General features: G+C 34.1%; 1 protein-coding gene across 1 annotated transcript in view; it reads left to right on the top strand.

Annotated features, from left to right (window-relative positions):
• The window catches only part of LOC149806328 (uncharacterized), a 237,878-nt gene that overhangs the window by 91,862 nt on the left and 123,716 nt on the right, over nt 1-22,300 (top strand). Inside the window, exons 11-14 of the mRNA XM_089951266.1 lie at nt 1,753-1,798; nt 2,534-2,638; nt 7,850-7,922; nt 14,061-14,242. Coding sequence (XP_089807392.1) covers nt 1,753-1,798; nt 2,534-2,638; nt 7,850-7,922; nt 14,061-14,242 — 406 coding nt within the window. The remainder of the gene's footprint in view (nt 1-1,752; nt 1,799-2,533; nt 2,639-7,849; nt 7,923-14,060; nt 14,243-22,300) is intronic.

Below are 22,300 nucleotides of genomic sequence, written 5' to 3'. Positions count from 1 at the left end.
TCGGTAGCAAAGTTAAGAAATGAGAGAAAAATTATGTTTATTGCAATGTCAGTTTTTCAAACAAATCATAATTTTGAATGACAGTTTAGAACATATAAGAATGCATTATGTTCATTAGAGTTATAGTGTTGAAAAAAGTAGCACTGGTTGATTATATTTATACTATGTGGATAAATACATTTTCTTAATTAAAGATATTTACAATTACATTTTGTTGGGAAGTATAATTGTATGCATGTATTAATGGAAACTGCAATACAAGGACTGCTGTCCATAGTGATGACAGCCACCCTTAAAATGATACTCATTTTACACACAAAAACTAACTGAAAAGGAAACAAAATAGATATAAACGAATATTATTGGTTTCAACACATTCATTTGGGACACACATACACACACACATACATTTATATATCTTTAATGTGTTCATAGAAGAGTTTTACTCAACGTAGGTTTGAAAACAATACAAAAGGATGACAAAGAAACAAAATGTACAAAATTATTACTGTACACACTCATATTATAACTGATTATATCAAAACATTAAATAATTACTGAAGTGCAAAAAATACAAGTTTATTTTTGCATATATTTCGTGAATTACTACATGTTTTTAAGTGTGTTTGGGTGCTTTGTCTGAAAACAATATGGTGGCAACCAGTCACAGTGACATCATGGTCTATATTTAGCACAAGGTAGAATTCAGTACAAGTGCCATTTCTGAGGAGGTTCTAAATTTTACCTCATAATTTTGTTTTTTTAAGAGGATGAAATTCACAATATTGAACAAGGAAGTGTTGGAAGTGATGGTTGAATTATATTTTTTTTCCAGTCTGTCAAAAGCTTGAGATAGAATTAGGTGATGAAGAGACTGCATTGTGGACAAGAGAGCCATGTGCATGTGCTTGTGTGTGCATATGTTTAATTATTATGCAATTGGTTTTCTTACTAATGTTGTGAAAATCAGAGAGAAAATAGTCATAAAGACAAAAGCTGGATGTTCTAGATTTATTTAGGCATGCATGTTCTAGATTTATTTATATGTGCACAATATTCTAGCTTTAATATATATGTGCATTTTGTGATAAAGAGACTGCATTGTGGACAAGAGAGCCATGTGCATGTGTTTGTGTGTGCATATCTTTAATTATTATGCAATTGGTTTTCTTACTAATGTTGTGAAAATCAGAGAGAAAATAGTCATAAAGACAAAAGCTGGATGTTCTAGATTTATTTAGGCATGCATGTTCTAGATTTATTTATATGTGCATGATATTCTAGCTTTAATATATATGTGCATTTTGTATATGATATTGTTATAAGGAAAATAAGAAAAACTAGTCAACAAATTGTTAGCTGTCACTTAGCTCCAGCAGCATCACCCTCTGGTTGAAAGCCTCCAGATCAGCTACAGCTACAGCCTATGCAGCCAACAAGAGTAGTGGGTTACTGCAGCAGTACTGGCAGTTAAAACGTTAAGCGGATGTCAGGCAGAGAGTGCTCTCATGACCTGTTGGGCCTGTTTTCTATTGATCATATTATGATTAAATGAGAAATGTCCTGTAAAATAATTTATTTATTTTTTTGCCAAATAAATAAGAAAATGGCATTTTGATGGAAAGTATCTTGCTGCTTCAGTATGTTGTACATCTATATTTTTTACTGATATAACAAAATTCTCCACAATTGACCATGTACTGATTACAGTGCTGTTTTTCTACCAATTAAGAATATTTTTCTCTTTTGTAGAGTATTCTCTATTCCATGCATCTCAGCCTATCTTGGACAGAAGCAAGTATGTATTTACCTGCAGGATAATATTGCTTGTTTTGTTGACACATATCAGTGCATGGATAAAGTAATTTGTTTCTTAACTGAAAGCAGTGAAGTTTCACATCATTATCAGTCTAATGTGGTGGTGGTTTTGAAAAGCAATGAAGTTGAAAAATTTGGATAAAAATTTCACTCAGACTTTCATAATCATTCCACAAGGTGTACATACATTAAGCATGACATTTCTATATTTTATAAGATATCGATTAAGGAATTATATGAACAAGACTTTCATATCATTTGAGCAAATGGAAGCATAGTGAGAAATAGAGAAAGCTTTATTTACTTTTTTATATACTAAGGAATGATAACAGAATGCAAGCTCATTTTGCTATTGAATTCTCAGGTTGAGGTTGTGAGCAAAAATTACTTTGCTTTCACTTAGTGCTAACAACTTGTATACATGGGTGTGCTCTGAGCCCAGTCACTGAATCTTTTTGGGCTTTTTATTATCACCTGAATTAATTATATTTTAGACTCGGTTACAGTTCAGATTTTAAGGACTGGTCAATATAAAACACATAGAACAGTTTTGAATACATCTGCTGCCCAAATTTAATTGATTACTGTATGCCCATTCTTTTAATTCATAAACATCCTCTATGTGTCTAAGAAGTTTATAAAAACAAAATTCTTTTGAATTAAATCAGATGATCAGATTGTATTTGTTTCCACAAAGTGCCTTTGTTATATTCAGCTGAGGAAGCCATCTGACTCTGGATATGATCAATTCTGGGTTGACTTCAATGTTGGCAGTGAACGGATTTCTATGTTTTGTGAACAGGATAAATCAGAATGTCAGGTAAGTGGATTTTTAGAGAATCATCCTAGCAAGCTTTTATGGGAAGACAAAAAAGGAGTATATAGGGAATAAGGTTTCATGTAGGACACTACAGAAACTTGAAGCAATTTTAGCTCACTTGGTCATAAGGACAAGCTTACATTATGGGCCTTTATCCATTGTGTGTTGCCCATCAAAAGTTGCTATTTTCAACCTGATCGTAAACTCCAATGGACCATTTGCAACCAGACTTGGTAAAGAGCATCCTAACCGAAAGGTCATTTAAACTTCTACATGTGATGCAGCTCTGCTGTCAGATATGGCCACCATTAAAAAAACCCAGAAAAACCTTTAAATGACTTCTTCAAAACTTCTGAACAGAACTTGGCTATATTTGACAAAGCATCCTGAGAAAAGGACCATTTCAGTTTGTATAGATGAATATGAGATGCCATCAGGTATATCTACCATTACTTAAAATACAAAAACCCTTAAATGCCTATGTCTCCAAAACCCGCTGAACAGAATTTTCAGAGCCTTACAGAAAGCATCCTTGCCTAAAGGCCTTTAAAGTTTGGCAGATGATGCTGATCTGCAGTCAGATATGTCTGCCATTACTAAAAATGGAAAACCTGTGAATCACTTTTTCTAACAAACATCCCAACATAATTATTAATTCTCAATGAAAGCATCTTTGCTTAAAAGGTTTTAAATTTCTTGCAAATGATGTCAGTCAGTCATAAAAATAGTCACTATTTCCAAAAATGTTAAAACCTTAAAATAAACTTATTCTAAAACAAAAAGAATTGAACCCAATTTGATAGAAGTTTTCTAAGCATCTAGGCCTTTCAGATGTATACAGATGGTGTAGATCCCGGAGATGCTGCCAGGATGTGCAAATGCAGGAATCATGGACAGTTTGTACCAGTTTGCACACTTGGAGAGCAGTGATGCACAAGAACTCCTGCTAATTAATTTCAAGTTGTGTATGCAAAAATGTACCCTGTGCATTCTACAATTTTTATTGAACTGTTAGTCCATAAAGTGCTTGTTGTGACATAAGTCACGCTGCCCTTTGAGATATTCATAGTTCTTCTCGCGACATCTCTTTTCTGTTAGGCAACTTTTGACACATCTGGGTTCATTGACTTTACAGGAATGGTTGTCAGACTAAATTTGATTGTCATGTTGTACCCTGGAACAAGCATTCTGTTGTAGTTTAAACCTTACATAAAGGAAGTTTTACATATGTTTAAAGTATGGGCTACTTAGAACACTAAAATGATTGATTCCCGATGTGGTTCATCTTCAGATGATAATTACATTTGGCATAAAATGGCTGCTGATAGTAATGATGACAGTGATTTTTAAACTTGTGAACTATGTCAGATTATTGATGATTGGGAATGTGTTAATAAAGATAACATTGAATGGTTTTTGAATCAAAAATGATAATTGAATACAAGTCCTATGTGCATGCTGGATGGACAAAAATGATGGCATGCAGGTCATCCCCTCTTTCAGTGGTATTTCAAAATGAAATCTAGAGAAGGCAGAATACCAAGCATAACTAAAATGCAGACAAATTTAAAGTATAGTGCAATTTACATTTCTTTTCTCCAACAAACTTAGCCCTGTGGAATCTTGTACTACAAAACTATGTAGCCCAATTAGGTTTAAGATATATAAATGGGAATCTAAAGTGAAATTAAAAAGTAAAGTTTATTTGATGACAGTATCTTTTTCTTTAAAAGGACACTATTGCATTGACCTTAATATTAATAACACAAAAATTTAAAGCAAAGCCTCCTTGAAAAAGTCATTTAATATTGTTTAAAATGATGCCTGCTTGTCATCAAATATGGCTGCCATTACTGAAAAATAGGAAACAGCTTATACACAACTTCTCAGAAACTTCTTATTACAGTTTGACCAAATTTGACAGAAAGCTCTTTGCAGGCTTGGGTAGGAAGATAGGCATGACGTACCCTTCTGCTTATTGTAGCACTGGCCAGTCAGAGGCAGCTTGTTTACTTTTGCATTATATATTGATGTTCCAGCTGATTAGAGCTTGGACTTTTAAAAGGAGTGCAATTTATGTTTAAAAAAAAGTTTACCATGTGTTTTTGGCTTTTGTTTTGCATGTCTTTTTAGGGACATTTTGCATATTTAATTTTGGTTAGATTGGTTTGTCTTTTTTTATCAAACTTTTGCTTGACTTTACATAGCCAGGATTGTGGTACCTACCTACCTGCCTGCCCACCCGCCTACCCACCCACCTACCTACCTACCTACCTAAGATTTTCCAATATTTTTTTATTAATCGTTTGGCAAGAGTTTATCTTTCTCTAAATCTTTAATAGACATCAATAATTTAAAAACGCATATCTTAAATTCTCTGAAGAATGAGTATGTGGAAAATTTTATGAATCCTTCAGATTTGAAGAAATGCCATCTAAGATCCAGTATTAGATTGTTGATCAGTACTCATGCTGCTGATTAACTATGTCACACAAAGTGTGTGTACTCAAAGGTGATGATGATCAATACATATGAAATTGCAATTTTTTTCTGATATACCAGAACCTATATCAAATGCAATTCAGTTATTTTATAAATATCTGTTGGATGTTACATTTCACCATTTGTTGAGAGATTTAGATGTCAGCTCTATTAAGCAAATAATTTGAATAGAATTAAAATCAAAATATACTGTATTTAAAACTACTGAAATATGCAGTGATGAATTATGAACTGAATGCTTTCGCTAGCTACTACTTTAACATTTTAGAAATATTGAAATTTTCTGTGCTTTTGAATATGAATAAACAATAACATGTCCATAAGTTAATCATCATAAATATAAATGTCCTTTACTGCCTAGTCCATGTCTAGAAACACTATTTGTCCTAATTTTTTCAGTTTGATGTATGTTTGCTAACTACACTAATTGGTAAGATTCAGTCCTGATTACTCCAACTAATTTACACATTTCATTAGAATGATTTGTAATGTCTGTTCATCATAATTTCTCGGGTATTGTTGTCTGCAACAGTCCTATTGTAGTCTGAGGGTGGTTCAGAGTGTTTCCTTCATCACAATTAGTTTGGGACTATCCAGTGGTATTGGATCAGTTGCCTTATGGAGTTGTGTCGTTTCTGTGTAGTTTGGTCCCTTTGGCGTGAATCTCACATGATCCATTTAATGTAATTTTTCTAACTGTATTGGTCTATCTATGTATTTTTTATATGTTTTTGCTCATTCTTTTGATTTTGCACAACTGCATCTACAAGTTTGAACTGACTTGTATGGTGCCACAGCTCTCTTCCATCTGTATTTCTTCTGGCTGCAGTTGTTGATCCATTAATTTTGTTTATAATATAGTACTTATGTTCACAAGTAGTTGTCCATTTATTTCTTTTGACGTGTTTTAGTAGTAGAGTGGTCCCACTCTTATACAGCCGCAATTCTGCACCAGGATAGTGGCTATATAGGACTGTTGGCCATTTCTGAGGGGAACTGTATTTGTGAGAAGTATATGTATGTGTATGTAGTAAGAAAGCTACATATAACTTCAAAGCATTTACTATTTTCATTTAAAAGTAACATTAATTTCAATGTGACCATCTATATGTACATGAATTACAGAAAAAGATATTTAAATGGCAAAAATTGCCTAAAATTCATCCCAGAAGACATTTAATTTAAAACTAATGTAAGAAGACATATGTCCATTAAAATCCACAATATGAACTTTCAGAAGATTCACTGAAAGAAATTAGTGGGATGCAAAGTCATGAGAGGTCATCACAATTAAGCATGGTGGAGGAGACCGAAGTGATCATATCTGAAGCATTATGTTTCAAAACACAACTAGAAAATATCATATTGCTTACTGTAATTACTCTTTAAATGTCAAAATGTATACATTTTATATGTGTATTGGTTAGATATAAACCAAAGTTCAAAACACTCCACCTAACGTAGTAAAATCTACATACTTTTCCCCCTCTGCCCTTCTTGGCAACAGTTGATATATCTGAATATAGGTGTTTAATATACCATTGAAAGTCACTCTGTAGTTTACAGTAGGTATTAATTTTGCTTGTTATTCTCAAATAGAACCATATGATTGCATTTATATAAAGTTAATTGCACTTGCATATGTTGAGTCACTGTATTGTTGTGGCTGTCTATAGGACTCACGGTACTAATTCAGTTCCCATAGTAAACCTATGCAAACACCATGATATTAAAAATTCAATAACTTAAAATTTTTGAGTGCTTTTGATCAAACCTATATTTATCAGTATAGATGAAACCTGGATATCAGCTTCTGTGTAGAGGAAAGGATATGAACCACAGCATTTTCTGGACTGGCATGTGTTTAAAACATGCTTTCAATTCTGCACCAAAGAGTCATTAGTACCATGGGTTCTACACCTTAAACTCTGCTCACCTGGGGTTGTACATTTGTTAGTGTTTTACCTCACATGCATTTTCCACCTGCCATGAATTGCATTCATGTGCCATATGGTTTGGATATTGCTTGGGGTTATTATATGGGTGGAATCTGTTGAATCCTCTGCCCCTGTGTGGTATAGTGGGGCCCTCTCTAGTGTAGCCTATACTTACTCCCCTTGCTTTTGATGAATTGCCCTGAAACTTGGCACACATCATTGACATTAGATAAAGATGTTCTCTTATCATGTTCAGATGATCTATTTAGAATCTTGCCCCTTTCTTTGTAACCTTTTTTGATGTTGTTATTGCATGTTCATAAGTATGTATTTACATTTTGCCAGAGTAATTTCTCTTCAATATTTACATTACTTATTCAGACAAGGGTGGGGTGTGCATCAGAATCATTTGGACATATTTCAGGTTTATTTCAATTTGCATTCTTTATAAATTCATAAAAGCAATAGTGTAGTCTACTTTTCTGTGGACTATAAATAAAGCAGTCTAAACCTAAAATTGTTTCAAAGTTGTGATTAATTTGTAAGTTTTTTAGTTTCACATCAGTATTTACTGGTTTTTCATTAATGAAAAATAATTAACCAGGCATAGTAAAGTTTGTATACAAGGAATTATGACTGTATTTATGTATAATCTGAAATTACAGTATAATTGTGTGTTTAAATACATTTATTACAGATACATTCACATTGGGCAACTTCATTGATATGTATTTGTCTGACTTTACTTTACACAAAATCTTTGTTATTACAGGAGTCTCAAGATGATGATTTGTGGGAAACTATCTCCATTTCAAAATCTGACATGAAACGCTGCTTCTCCTATGGTAATCATATGTGTACCCTTCTTGTTTATAGATTAAATAAAAGACGTAGTACAGCAGGCAAACTAAGCTGTAAAATTTTTCCTGTAAGTTTTTGGAGAGAGATTTAGTTATTCAGTTGCTTACATTTATATGGGTTTTACAGTATGTGCAAAGAATAAAATGCTTTCCCTTGCTACTTCACAAAACCAGACTCCATCAACCAGGTGTTCTGTAAGTTAATTTTGCTGGGCTTTATGTACTTTTTGCTGATCATTCTCTGAATCATGGCCACATTATGACATTTTTCCTTCAAAAATGATCTTATGTCCACATTATTCCAACCACTGGAATAACCATGTTTTGCATTTCATATATGTATTAAAATCTGACATCAAAGAAACTTTGCCACTAATCACACATAGCTAATAATCTTTAAAAAATATGGTTTAAACATTCTTATTTAAGGCAACAAAGTGTAATAACAATTGTTTCTTTAACAAGCATCTTTGATTTATCAAACTTCAGATGAATGGGTTGTTACACTTTGTATACTGTACCTAAGGAAATTGGTCAGTGGACCCTTCCACAGCAGAGCTGAAAGGACTTGCAACACAAAATCACACTATTCACTATTGTCAATCAGTTAAGTAATCAGTGGAGTGGAATTTGTTTATTTCTGACTGCCTTTGCTTTTTGACTCCTGGTGTCATGTTTATGCATCAAGAGGTAGTACCCTACTTTCGAGTTCTGTAACGTCAAGGTCGTTTAAGATACACCAAAAGTGGGTAGTATTACAAAAAAAATAGACAGATGTAGCTCTACAGTTATATAAATAATCTGGACTTTCTGGTCAGATTACAAAATACATAGAGAAAACCATGTTTTGAGACACAAAACTTTTACAATAAAAATTCGCCCATTGTCGGAATCAGATTCTTGTCTGGATTTGAGACTTTTTGGCCTGAGATCCAAGGTATACCAGTCTGAACTGCACACAGACAGATGAACCTTTGCAAAAAGTAGGGTAACTTGGGGATTCGGTGTAAAAAAAAGTGGCCAGGACACAAAAATGATGGATACAATAAGTTTAAAAAAAGACAGCTCCAACTTTTACACTTATGCTCATGTGCAGGTGTAATAGCCAATGAAAAATGACTTTTCTAACACAACTAGGCATCAGGCGAAATGAAAATCTCTTGGAAGCAGATATGTTCAAAAGTAGCACCCTAAATGCATTTCCTACTCCCATTTCAGGCGAAAATAATGAAAATCTCCAGGGGTTAATAAGTTAATTGGTTCAGTTACAATTACAATTAACTCTATAAACTGTCCCATGGTGGTAGTTTTTCATGTGCATTACGTATAACTGTTTACAGTTTGTAAAAACTACATGTTATGGGTATATATCATGGTGTTAACAAAGGCCTCTCTCTTTGTTTTTTTCTTTGTAAGATTTACTGGAAATCATGTTTTTATAACTACAACAGTGTTAAGGGGTTTGAGAGTGAAACAAAATCTTGTTTATCATTGGACATATGTTCTGGCCAGTATTTGTCATTCCCCTTGGGTAAGGAACTTGCCCTTGGGTCTGTATTTGGAAACTGTTGAGATCCTACACCTTATAATCATTTATAGTTTTGAAATGAAGTCAGACATCCAGTAAAGACCCTGGGTCATGCCTCTAGAGTAGGGGATTTACTCTTGGTCATATTGTAGAAACTCACCCTATAACCATGTATATTTTTATTGAGCATATTTAAATATATGCACTTGTGCATCCAACATAGCCTCAGGGTCATCCCTCTTTGAGTTGGGGACTTGCTCTTGGTTCATAATTTGCAGACTATCAAGATCCCCACCTTTTATAATAATAATAATAATAATAATAATAATAATAATAATAACAATAATAATCATGCATTTAAAAAGAAGCTCATTTTTGTCAACTGACCAGTCTTTCATGAGGCCTTCTACAATTAGATGTATGTGTTGTACAATTTTGACAACTATTAAATATGATCAAGGCATTAAGGATGCATTCATACAGAATTCATTGATAGATTAGTAATGAAACTGTAAAACATTGCAGGTGAGAACGTAAAAGAACATTGTTACTGGTCAGGTACATAATGAACTTGATTTTGGGCAACATCAAGTACTAAATATAATTATACATAACATATAATCTCCATTTTGGACATTTGTCTGGCTGGAGTCTCAGCGAAGACTCACTTTGAACCAGAAGGGATAGTTCTTATGGGTTTTTGGTTCCCAGGAAGAAGCTACCCTTCGTAATGACAATATGGTAATGAGGGCAGCATTTTTAGTCCTACAGGAGTGTGTCCACTCAAATAAGGAGTCATGGCATAATGGTTTTCTATAACAACATGTAATGTACCATGGATGGGCAAGAAGAAAGTATGAATCCTCCTCTTTTGATGGAGATTTGTCATTTCCTTCACTGTACAGCCGTAGAAAGGATTGCCTTCATGTCACGAGAACAGTCTGTCCAGGAGGAATCAGAGCAGTCCTCGTGAAATGGTATCTGCACAAATCCATAGCACAGACCATGTTCAAACTATATGGAAGACTTGCTCATGATGAGACTGAATAACAAGCTCCTTTGTATGTCTCTTCAGTCTCAGATCAGAGGGCCTGGGCAGTGGGTACCTTTAGTTTGTTCACTTATGCCTTCCCACCTTTCGGAATGATTCTGCAAGTTCTCCACAAAGTCAGGACCTCCACTGCTCATCTCATTCTGATAGCTACTCTGAGGCCCTGACGATTGTGGTTAAGCAATCAAATCAACCTGATGGTACACGAGCCCAGAACATTTCCTCAGAGGATGGAAGCTGTCGTCGCAGCACAGGAGGGTCTCTTTTCCCCAACAGCCCACAGATTCTCTACCTTCATGCTTGGCTCATCTCAACCCATCTATTTGCTTTGAAAAGGTTGCCAACTGCACTATCGAGGCACAAAGACAGTCATTGTTTAAGGTCTGTGATGCAAAGTGGAGATTTTTTGTGATTGGTCAGTAAGAAATGTGTTAATGATAGCTGTTCCTCTGAGAGTGCAGTGTCAGACTTTCTTCTCCTGTTAGAAGACTGATAATGTTCATTTTTTGTACTATTAGGACAATATAACAGTCTTGTCCAACACAGTCAAGTTCTCTAAAGGTCCACCATTGGTTCAGACAATCATCTTTATGATCTTATAAGTATTTTGAGCTGCAGAGACTGTTATCTTGATCACAAATGCCTGATCTTTCATGTGCATTATGGACTTTTTCAAAATCCACTTATGAACCACTGGGTGAAGCTTCCATTGAGAACCTTACCCTTAAAATTATTTTTCTGTTGTCCTTAACAATTTTTGGAAGAATTAGTGAGCTTCATGAATTATCTCTACAAAAGAGTTGTTTACCATTTAATGGCATTGAATCTGTTTCTCTCCTTTTGAGATCCCAGTTGTATCTGTGCTGAAGAATGTCAGGATTGACTTTTCTGCTCTGTTAGAGCATTACAGTTTTATTTAGCTGCATCAGAAGGGAGAAAAAGGGGTAGGAGACATCTTTTCCTATGTATTAAGGGCTCAGCTGATGTCTAGGCATCCACCATTTATAGGTTTCTTGCCCTTACTATCAAGAGAGTTTATCAGTCTCTCACTACAAAGGACCTTTCATTCAAGAGAATTAAATCCCATGAAAACAAGCTATTGCTACCTCGTGGGCCTATTTTAGTCATTCACCATTAAGAGAGGAATAGTATATCACACATGAGTTGATGACATGGTAGACTTGTTCTGGGTTTTCTCTGTTCTAGATTTCTAGAACATTCCATATTTGGGAGGCTGGAGTTATTAATTCAGATGAGGGGACTTAGTGTATTGGAAGATAAGCTAGGAAGTAGTGAAAGATAAGTATTACATACTTAAAATTAGTTTTTACCACCCACCCCAACTAAATATTACTGAGGTTTGGATAATCAAGGGTCAAACTATATTTGTAATTTGCTAATGAAGTTGTGGGGTATTAAAGTTGAATGTTATCTGTTGGGTGGGTAAGTGGATGTTTATTTTGGTTTTTTGATGATAAATTCTTAGAACAGATTGAAGTGCAATTTATTACACATGTTTCACTAAGCCCAAGGAAGAATCGTTTTAAGTTTAGGGTAAGCAGCTTCAAGATCAAGGTCACTGTTGCTAACTATAGATTTTTCCTATGCATTTAATTTCCTTATGATAATATGAGATCTGGTTAACAGATTTCAGAATAACTTGGTACATATTACCCATAGAACAAAAAACAACATTTGCAATTTGGAGTTCATTATATATCTAGTTTAAACGTCACTATTGCTACAAATAGATATTTCCAAGGCATTTTATGTCTAGATGATTATGTAAGTTCTAGTGAATAGACTTAAGTGCAAATTATTTTGTGTATTCTCCTTATGTCATGAATGAACCATTTTGATTTTGGATGTGGTAGTTCAAGGTCACTGTTGATAAAAGTAGATTTTGCCTGATATGTGAATTCTTAATAGACAAATTTCAGTGTAATTTTATAATTTTTATCCCATTTGTCAGAGGAAGAACCCTGATGGTTTTAGGGCGACTAATTCTATGGTCAAGATCACTGTTGCTAAAAATAGGTTTTGCCTATGCATTTCATTTCTGGATCAAAACTTAAGATCTACGTGTAAGTAGTAAAATTCAGTGAAATTTAGTAGACACATTTATTAAGATTCAGGAAGAACCCTATTGATTTAGACATCATTAGCAGGTATTTTTATAACTCATTGATCATAAACTAGGTATTAGAAAAGAGCAGAACAAACATATTTTGTAAAACTTTACAAATAATTTAACACATTCAGCCCCGAAGGTTTTTGTCATTTTCGCCTGAAATGCGAGTAGGAAAGACATTTTGGGGGCTATTTCTGAATACATCGTAATAAATCAGCTTTCAACAGATTTTCCGTGAGACTGATGCCTAGTTATATTAGAAACGTCGTTTTCCATTGGTTATTTTGCTTACGCATGAGCAGAAGGGTAAAAGTTGGAGTTCTCTTTTTTTGCGAATTTTAGAGAGAAAAAATGGGTCCAAGAAATTAGGTTTTTCGCTCTGTGTTTTGTAGTGCAACCAGAACATCCAGATTATTTGGTATCATTGTACAGCTATATCTGTCAACTTTTTTGTAATACCATCCACTTTGGTTTATCTTAAATAACATTGATGCTGCAGAGCTTGCAAATATGGTACAACCTCATCACGCCTACAGGCGGGAATGGGGCCGAATGAGTTAATTATCAAAGTAAAAAAAAGAAAATATAATAGGATTTTTACAGTATTATGAGCTGAATCCAGAATAATCCCTAAAGTCCCAGAGAATAATATGTTCTGAATGAATTTCAGATCGTCAGATTTACTGGTCTGCCTACAGTTCTGATGTATCACAATGGCATTGTCCAGAACTCCTTTGAATAAATTCAAGTAGTCGCAGAATAATATTTTAATCCAATTAGCACTTTGTAATTCAAATGAATAATCTAAACACAACATTAAATGCAGCTGCAGACTGATCATACAAGAAGAACATACAGTAAGAATGAATAAATTATCCATCTGTACCTACTTATATACAGGCATAGAAACCTACAACTTGGTTTTCTTCTACGTTTACTATGTGACATATTGCAAATACCCACATTGTACAAGAACCCACCTAACACCCATACAGTGGTAAATAACTTTATTATTCTACGAAACCACCTCACTGACCTCTCCAATGGTAAATATCCTAAACATCTAAACAAGTTGATTTATTAGAAACTTGTAACACCTATTTATTGATCCTATGCAATCAACAGGTACTCTTGAGATCTTAAAATAGAATCTATACCCATGTACAGTAGTTAGCTATGTAATATCATTTTTTATAGATAATCATAACAGTATACAATCATGAACAAAAATATATAAAAAAATATATATGTACATTACAAGAGCATGAAATTCAAGGTCACAGTTACTGAATTTATATTTAAACCATGTGTTTATTTTCAGGACAAGGACAGTAAATTTGTTCCCCTTATATTGGCAGTGTATTGTGTTTGTGATTCTTATGTCATAGTAATAAATTTATTTTTGTTTTTCAGAAATTCCTGGGAAGTTTGTCATTAACTTTGAATTTATAGCTCCACTTTGTGAAATCTATCCTAGCCAGCAGAGCATTCATGAAAGCACAATGAAAATTGAATTTCCTATAGAGTATACATCCATTATAGAGGAAGCTATGAAGCGTACCTTTAGACTTGGAGATGAATCCTCAACTAAACAAGTATGTTTTCATGTGTAAAGAAGCTGAAAATCACATTATGTAATAATAATAATAATAATAATAATAATAACAATGCTTTATTTATAGAGGATAGCTCATTAGTCAAGGACTATTCTCCCTTGAGAACCTGTAGTCTGCAAGTGGAAAGATGTTGATGAAGTAAGTTTGCATTTATTTGGAAAACATCATTAACCGATTCAGCCCCGATCCCGTCTGTAGGCGTGATGAGGCTGTACCCTACTTCAAAGCCCTGCAGCATCGAGGCCATTTAAGATAGACCAACGTGGGTGGTATTAAAAAAAAGCAGACAGATATAGCTCTAAAATGGTATCAAATAATCCGGAAGTTCTAGTTGCACTACAAAATACAGAGAGAAAAAGCTCATTTTTTGGACCCGGTTTTTTATCACCCAAAATTCGCTCGAGATCGGAATGCGATTTTGTGTCCGGATTTTAGACCTTTTGGCCTCAGATCTAAGGCATACCGGTCTTAACTGAACACAGACAGGTGAACCTTTGCAAAAACTAGGATAAGGTGGGCATTTGGAATAAATTGCGGTCTCCATATGAAAATGATGGGTCTATTAAGCAAAAAAAAAAAAAAAAAAAAAAAAAAAAAGAACTCCAACTTTTACCCTTCTGCTCATGCGCAAGCAAAATAACCAATGGAAATTGATGTTTCTAATACAACTAGGCATTATTCTCATGGATAATCTGTTGAAAACCGCTGTATTACGATGTGTTCAGAAATAGCACCCCAAATCTCGTTCCTACGCACATTTCAGACAAAAATGACAAAAACCTCTGGGGCCGAATGAGTTAAGTCATATTTAAAAAAGTTCTGAATTCCAACTCCTTCTCAGGGTGGCAGTAATTCTTTGTCAAAACAAGCATCTGTCTCAGAGAAGGGGGAAGAAGGATGCAATACAGAAGCAGCTGACACTTCACCACCATTGAAAAAAGTTAAATATGATTATGTGTTTCAAGCAAAAGGGACAAATGGCCATTGAAAAATGATAGAGGAATGATATGTAATTAATTTATCAGGCATAACAAGAAAAATGTATTCACAGCTGGATATATAAACTACAGAACTAGTACAATTGTAAGATAAGTAAGTAAGAACTTGGATAATGTCATGTATTTAAGTAAGCAAGTGACTTAGCATCCTTTCTTGCCCTTAACGGGAATTGAACACTTGCATTATAATAAATGTTAAAATTACCATGGATACTGTTCAACTGTACATGATTTATTCATTGTAAAAATATTTATAAACTCTAAATCCTTTGCAAGCTACCATTTTACTGGGAATGCCAAATTTTCTTTTTTCTAGAAGTTCATCGATTGTTTGTGTTCCTGAAATAAAAGTTTTATGAGATAAGATTGGAAAGTGACAATTAGTACAAGGTGTAGAAATTGATCATTTATGGTATCTCACTTATTATTATTTGCATCAGTGATGTTTCATTGTTGTGAAACGCATATTGACTGCAAATAAAACACATAAATGATGGCGACAAAGTATCAAAATGAGAAAGCAAATTTGATTTCTTTAAACAAAATTAAGGAGATTTCAGTACAATTATGGTATTTAAAGTTAATTTGAATTTATAAAAGATGTGTTCAGGCTATTTCATAACAAAGAGTTTTCACCCATATTAAAATAATCCAATAAAGAATTTATTACTGTAGAGTTTTCCATTGGTATACATGTAAACCTCCTGAATGGGAGTGTTTTCCTCTCAAGATGAGGGTGGTCTCCCATTTCTTTTGTCACTCATTCTTCTGCATACTCAAAATTATTATTAAACTTTTCCCAAACAGATGTTTTTTCCAGGTTTTTTTTAATACCTTGCTTCCAATGTATTATTTTTCCAGTAAAGACTTCCTGTGATCAAGCAACTTTGAGCACAATGATTCAATTGTTAATTTGAAAGATGGTAACCTAACACTAATTTTTGGATTATACTAGGGTTGATCTGTAGTAATTCAGAAAGGATTAAAGACATAGATTTTGGCTGGATCATACATTAATGAAGAGCTCAGGTGGCTTAAAACAAGTAAAGTTTGCTGTCTATTTTTAACATTTGCTGATATCCCAATGCTGAAAAGACATACTTCTGAACAACTGAAATATCACACAAAATTCATTAAAGGATGGAAGCAGGTATTTCAGTGGTTGGAATCAAGTTTAAAGGAATATGAATATGCCTTTAGCCATTCCTGTATAGTCAGTTTAAGGAGAACTTCCCAAATTCAACCCACCAATCCTCAGAAGTTCAGGCAGTCAGTCAGCAGTTTGAACCTATCCACAGGCAGGAAACAGTTAACTTCTTGAATTGACATTGACACATTCCAATGCAGATATTGAAAGTATACATTTTTCATTCTGAGGAAAATTCAGGCTGACTTCAGAGGATATCTGGATCCAGTAACTGAATCATTTCTGAGGTGTTAAGATCAACAATAAATGGGACTGCCACATTAATAATACAGACAATGGTCTCCTAAATTCACAGATGATGCTAAAAATGTTTGGTAAATATAAAGAGAGCATAAATGGCAACACTTTACTGTGAAAGGACTAATGTGATGAGATGGTGTGCATTATTTAATATTAAAAATTTGAAACTTATTCAGTAGTTGTAATATTTGTCAATTTGCATGCTAATAGTCTGGTTGATGAAAATCCTCTATCTTTTGAAGTCAAAACTCCTGACCAAATTTTGCAAATTGCTGATATTATCTAAGTTGACATGTTTGTTAAGTCACATGTATGTGATAGATTTTTTTAATATCTAACATGATATAAGAAATGTATCTTATGGTAACCAAGTTTTTTACATTGCCTTTGGCATTTCAGAAATCTGTCATGAGTTTCCTACTAATAAAAAAGTTAAGAAAACCAACCAACTAAAACTATCTCCAGGGCCACAAAATTAGTTTTAGCTCAATAAAAGTAGATATACATCATATATCCAGACCAAACTATATGAATGACTTGAAGTAAGTATGACTCTTATTGATTTTTAAGCTGGAAGGTCAAGGTTACAGTGAAAGATAAACAGTTTCTGGACCACAACATTACTTAGTTGTATATCACAGACCTGGGGAAACCTTGTGGATGGCTTCCACATGGGATAAGAATGAAACCAATTGATTTTGGGGACAAAAGATCAAAGGTCAGGGTCACTTTGATTGAAAGAAGAAAAGTGATTCCAGCAGAAAACATCCAGTTATAAGGGCAGTATCAAGGGTTTAAACATAAGGACAAAATTATATAATTGCAATGATCTAAACATTTTTTGTTGAAACTGTCAAATACTACTAGTTGCTCTCTTTTATACAGTTTTTTTAGTTCTGTTAGAGTTCTGTTAGATCAGTTCATAATTGGTATAATTTTAAAGGTCAATAAATTATATGCAGATTATATAAAATTTGAAGAATCTTATTAAATTTAAGAAACTTTATAAACACATTTTATCCCTAGGTCTGGTTATATAAAATGAAACTGGTTCCCATCAGACATTCATTATCGCTGCAAAAATTATATGTTAGTTCTCCTGAATGGATAGTCATATTGACATGGGGTTTTCACTAACAGATTTCTTATGATATCTATTTGGTCATAAATGAAAATAGTGCAAATCTGATATGTAATGTGATTGCTTTGGTGGCCATCTGGAACATCATACGATTATTACTTATCCTGAAATGAGGTTATGTTGACATGGGTTTTTCACAAAAAGATTTCTTATGGAGCTTAGTTTATCTTACATGAAAATGGTGCTGATCCGATTTCCAATATGACTTTCACAGAGACCGTTTTTAAAATCTTGTTATCACTATTCCTACAGAGTGCATAGTCATACTGACATGAGCTTTTCACTGAAATACTTCTTATGTATAGTTTGTCCTGAATAAAAATCATGCTTCCAAGATATCCTATATCGCTGTGATGTTTGCCATCTTGAAAATTTTGTTTTGTTACTTCACCTGAATTCATGATCATGTTGATATTGTTAGTAATGTTCCTCCTGAATAGATTGTTGTGTTGACTTTGGGTTTTTGCTAAAAGACTTCATAGGATGTAATTTATCCTAAATTAAAATGGTGCTATTCAGACCTCCAGTTTGATGGCCATTGTAGCCAGCTTGAAAATCTTGTTATCACTTCTCCTAAAATTGTTAGTGTACTGACATGAGATTTTCTCTAAACGATTTATTGTGCCAAGTAGTACATTGTGGTGAAAGGACAGTCATGTACCTCACTATATTTGGCAGTACAATGATTAAAAGTGATGAAACTTTATTTGGTGATATTTTTGGGTTAAGTCCTAATAGTTTGCTAATAATATCCTAATATTATTTATTGGTCTGTACACTCTCTGATGTTAATTATTATTTTAACAAAACTGATTATTCATAATTTAGTGATTTGTATTCTTATTAGGATATACTAATAACGGACTAATGCAATGCATAAGACTTTTAACTCAGTTTATATTTGATGAAACTGTTTATTCTGTTATGACCGTATGGTCACAAACTTAAGAAACAGAAAAGAAGCAAAACCAGCAAGTTTTGTAAAACTTTACAAACAGTTCAATTATTAAAGTGATAAATGAAAAATGTGAGAGGAACTTAGAGCATAATGAAGTGAATCCACATTTGTCTTACTATAAGGTCTTTGAAAATCCTAAATGAATGAAAAGTCCCTTATAATTTTCAATGCCGGAAATGTACTGGTCCTCCAAGAATTGTGACGTCAAGATGGCATTATCCAGATTTATTTTGAATAATTTATAACAGCTCCAGAAATATATTATTGTCCGAATAATGAACACTTTCTATCACACTGAACAGTCCAAACATATGTTTTTCCTCTCAAAAAATATCAAAGTACAACATCAAACATGACTGCAGATTACATCAGGAACACAATAAGTGTGTATGACTCCAAAAAAATCAGAATCAAATTGAATGCTTAATAATCTCCTTCTATACATCATATATTACTACTGTACTTTGCAATAGACTGCATGTGACAGCAGAAACTATTGATTTTGATGAGCTAAGCATATTCACATGACCTCGTGCAACCAATGTAAACCACATAATTATTCTTGAAACTTTCATATCCCATCAGTCTCTAAGATACTATGCTACAGGCACCATTTGAAGTCTCCTTTTTAGTATGATTATTTTTAATTGTCAACACGTATGTAAACATCTTTTTATAATTCCAATGTCATTCTACACTCAAATCATGTAGGCCAGCCTGAACTAAAGGTATTCTGTACACATTACAGCCATGAATAAGAATTAGAAAAATTAGAAAAAATCATGTGTGAGGTTTGCACGTATTGGGGTGGGGTTCTTCCAATATAATTTAATTAAATTATGATGAAAGTTCCACCCTGGCTCGTGAGGTTAGAAAGTTAAATTAGTGATGAGGTAGTTTTACAGCTCTGAGCCCCCAGTCAGCAATGCCGACGGTTAAATTATAGAGAACACTAAGATGAAATTCAATCAATAACAATTTAATAAATGTGATAATTTAAAACGATAACTTCCAATCACTCGTCTTTCCCGCGACCAAGTGACAGCCTAATTCATCCCGTGATTTACAGTGTGAGTTCGATTTTCCCCCGTCCTTGCATCTACTCATCTATTTCTTTCCTGCTGATTCCTTCCTTCTTTCCGTTCCTCTAACTCCTCCTTTGTCTCCGTTTCCCTCTCTACTAACTTCTCCTACAATTTCGCTCCCAGTCTTCAACTTCTCCTGACTTCTCTCCTTTCTTCTCCTTTCCTCCGTCTCTACTATCTCCTCCTCCAATTCGCTCCTAGACTTCAGCTTGTCCTGAGTTCTCTCCTTTCTTCTCTTTTCCTCTGTCTCTCTATCTGAGACTACGGGACCAAACTATAACTGGTCTGTCCCTCAAAGCTTCCTGTGAAAAACCACAAGGCGTTAACACATGTTTTATCGAATCTCACCTCACACTATATCGACAATTAATCATCAGATAGCTATCACTGTTTCGATCACGCATGCATACACATCAAAATTCCCACACACTTCTTGCAGGGTAAACAATGGCATAATAACACGGTATCAGCGAATTGTTATACAGACATCAATACATTGCGTCACGTCAGTATATACACATATATATTTAATCTCATCATACTACAATCTGACAACAATCAGACGCATGTCTGTACATTACAAATATTCAACAATGGCAAAATCTATAATCATATGAACATATGTGTTAGTCTACTATAAAATACCCACATAGCGAATTACAATATTAACTCTTACGACGGCTAGCAAGCTATATAATTCTTTACAAATATCAACTCATTTCTTCAAAATATGCAAACATATTAACAAAACAAAGTAATTCTTCGTACTACGATTCTAGTAATAATAAAGTATGCATACGACCTACAATTAAAATGCAGTCGCATTCCACAAAGACCGAACAAATATCCTACTGACCTTATTTGAAGCTTTCTGTACTTAGAATTTCCCGCTCTAAGATTTTCCCGCCAATAACGAATGGCTGTTTGGAGTTATGCTAACCTCCACTCTGGGTAATTTCTCTCAGCGAACTAACTTTTGCCGGAAGACGCGGGGATATCATTCTACCCAAATCAAGGTCTCTCCCCATCTCGATTCTGATTGGGTGGCGCTGTGCCCCTGTCCAATCGTCTTAGCGGCCAGTTCAACCTGTCTGTCTGTTTGCAGGGAAAGAAGTTAAGACACTCCCACTTCTTCAGGCAACTTCTTTTGATCTTGGAAAACATTTCGACACCTAGGTGATAATTGGCTATCAGGCGGCCTCGCAACTCCTATGTCCGGCTCTTCAATTCTAGCCACAACAATCTTATGTAACGGATTAGTGCTAGCCTTCGGCAATGTTTGACATCAAACAATGGCCTGTCAGAATTACTTTGATTATACATGTTTCAACTGGGCTACTCTGGGTCGGGTAAACATGACATCATGTACCAGGAGTTATAAAAAATATAGATATATGTAACAATTCAGTGATGTGTATTGCAATTCATAAAAATATATTAATAACAAAGCTATTTACCATCTCATTAATTCTTATAAATTTAGTTCCAGGAAAACTGGTAACATGTGTCTTTGAAAGTTCTTAAATTCTCTACTTTCGAATTTGTGTGAACCCTGCACCTAGAAAATCTTGTTATTCCTATGCTTTTTTCAAAGGCTGGTTGTTTTGACTAAACATTAAAACATTTCCCATTTTATGCTGTCAGTCCTCAATAAAAATGATGCAAATGTGACTTCCCAAAATTTGATAAATCTTGTAACAGTAGTTTCTCCTGAATGGATGGCCATCCTGACATTAAAGAACCGCTCCAGAATTATCTCCAGAATTATCTTTCTTGCAATATACAGTTGTTCCTATATTAAAATGAGGCTAATCTGCAAAATGGCTGCCTTGATGGCTATCCTCTGGAAATCTATATATGGCTTTTTCTCCTGAATGGATGGTTGTAACAAGATGGAAGTTTTGCTAAAACACTCTACTGATATGTAGGTCATTTTGAATGAAAATGGTGCTCATCAAACATCCAACATGTCACCGTAGTGGCCATCTTGAAAATTTACTTGTCATGAATAATAATAATAATATGGACTTGGTGCAGTGCCTAATCTTTTGACGCTCTAAGCACTTTACAATATTAGATAATACATAAAAACATTAACAACAACAAAATTACAAAAAAACAGCATGAAATTACAAAACAAATACATGCTGGCAGTAATTAAGAAAGTAAACATTAGTAAGTCTTTACATCTGTTCTTTCAGTTGGAAACATTTAGTTGTAAGGGCACTTTGTAACGAAATCCCAGTGCCATTGTATCTAAGATCAATGGGCAATTTGTTCCATTTAGCAATGCCCTGGTTTCCAAAAGATTGTATGACTTCATTTTACAGTGGGCGCTGAATGAGAATATGAGTATCAGAAGAAGGTGTTGTCTTCTAGACTGGGTGTACACATAGGTGTGGTGAAAT

This window comes from Sinohyriopsis cumingii, chromosome 1 (genome assembly GCF_028554795.1).
Source record: "Sinohyriopsis cumingii isolate HCF-2022 chromosome 1, ASM2855479v2, whole genome shotgun sequence".
Lineage (NCBI taxonomy): Eukaryota > Metazoa > Mollusca > Bivalvia > Unionida > Unionidae > Sinohyriopsis > Sinohyriopsis cumingii.
The sequence above is the reverse complement of the archived record's forward strand: the minus strand, read 5'-3'. Positions and strand labels throughout refer to the sequence as shown.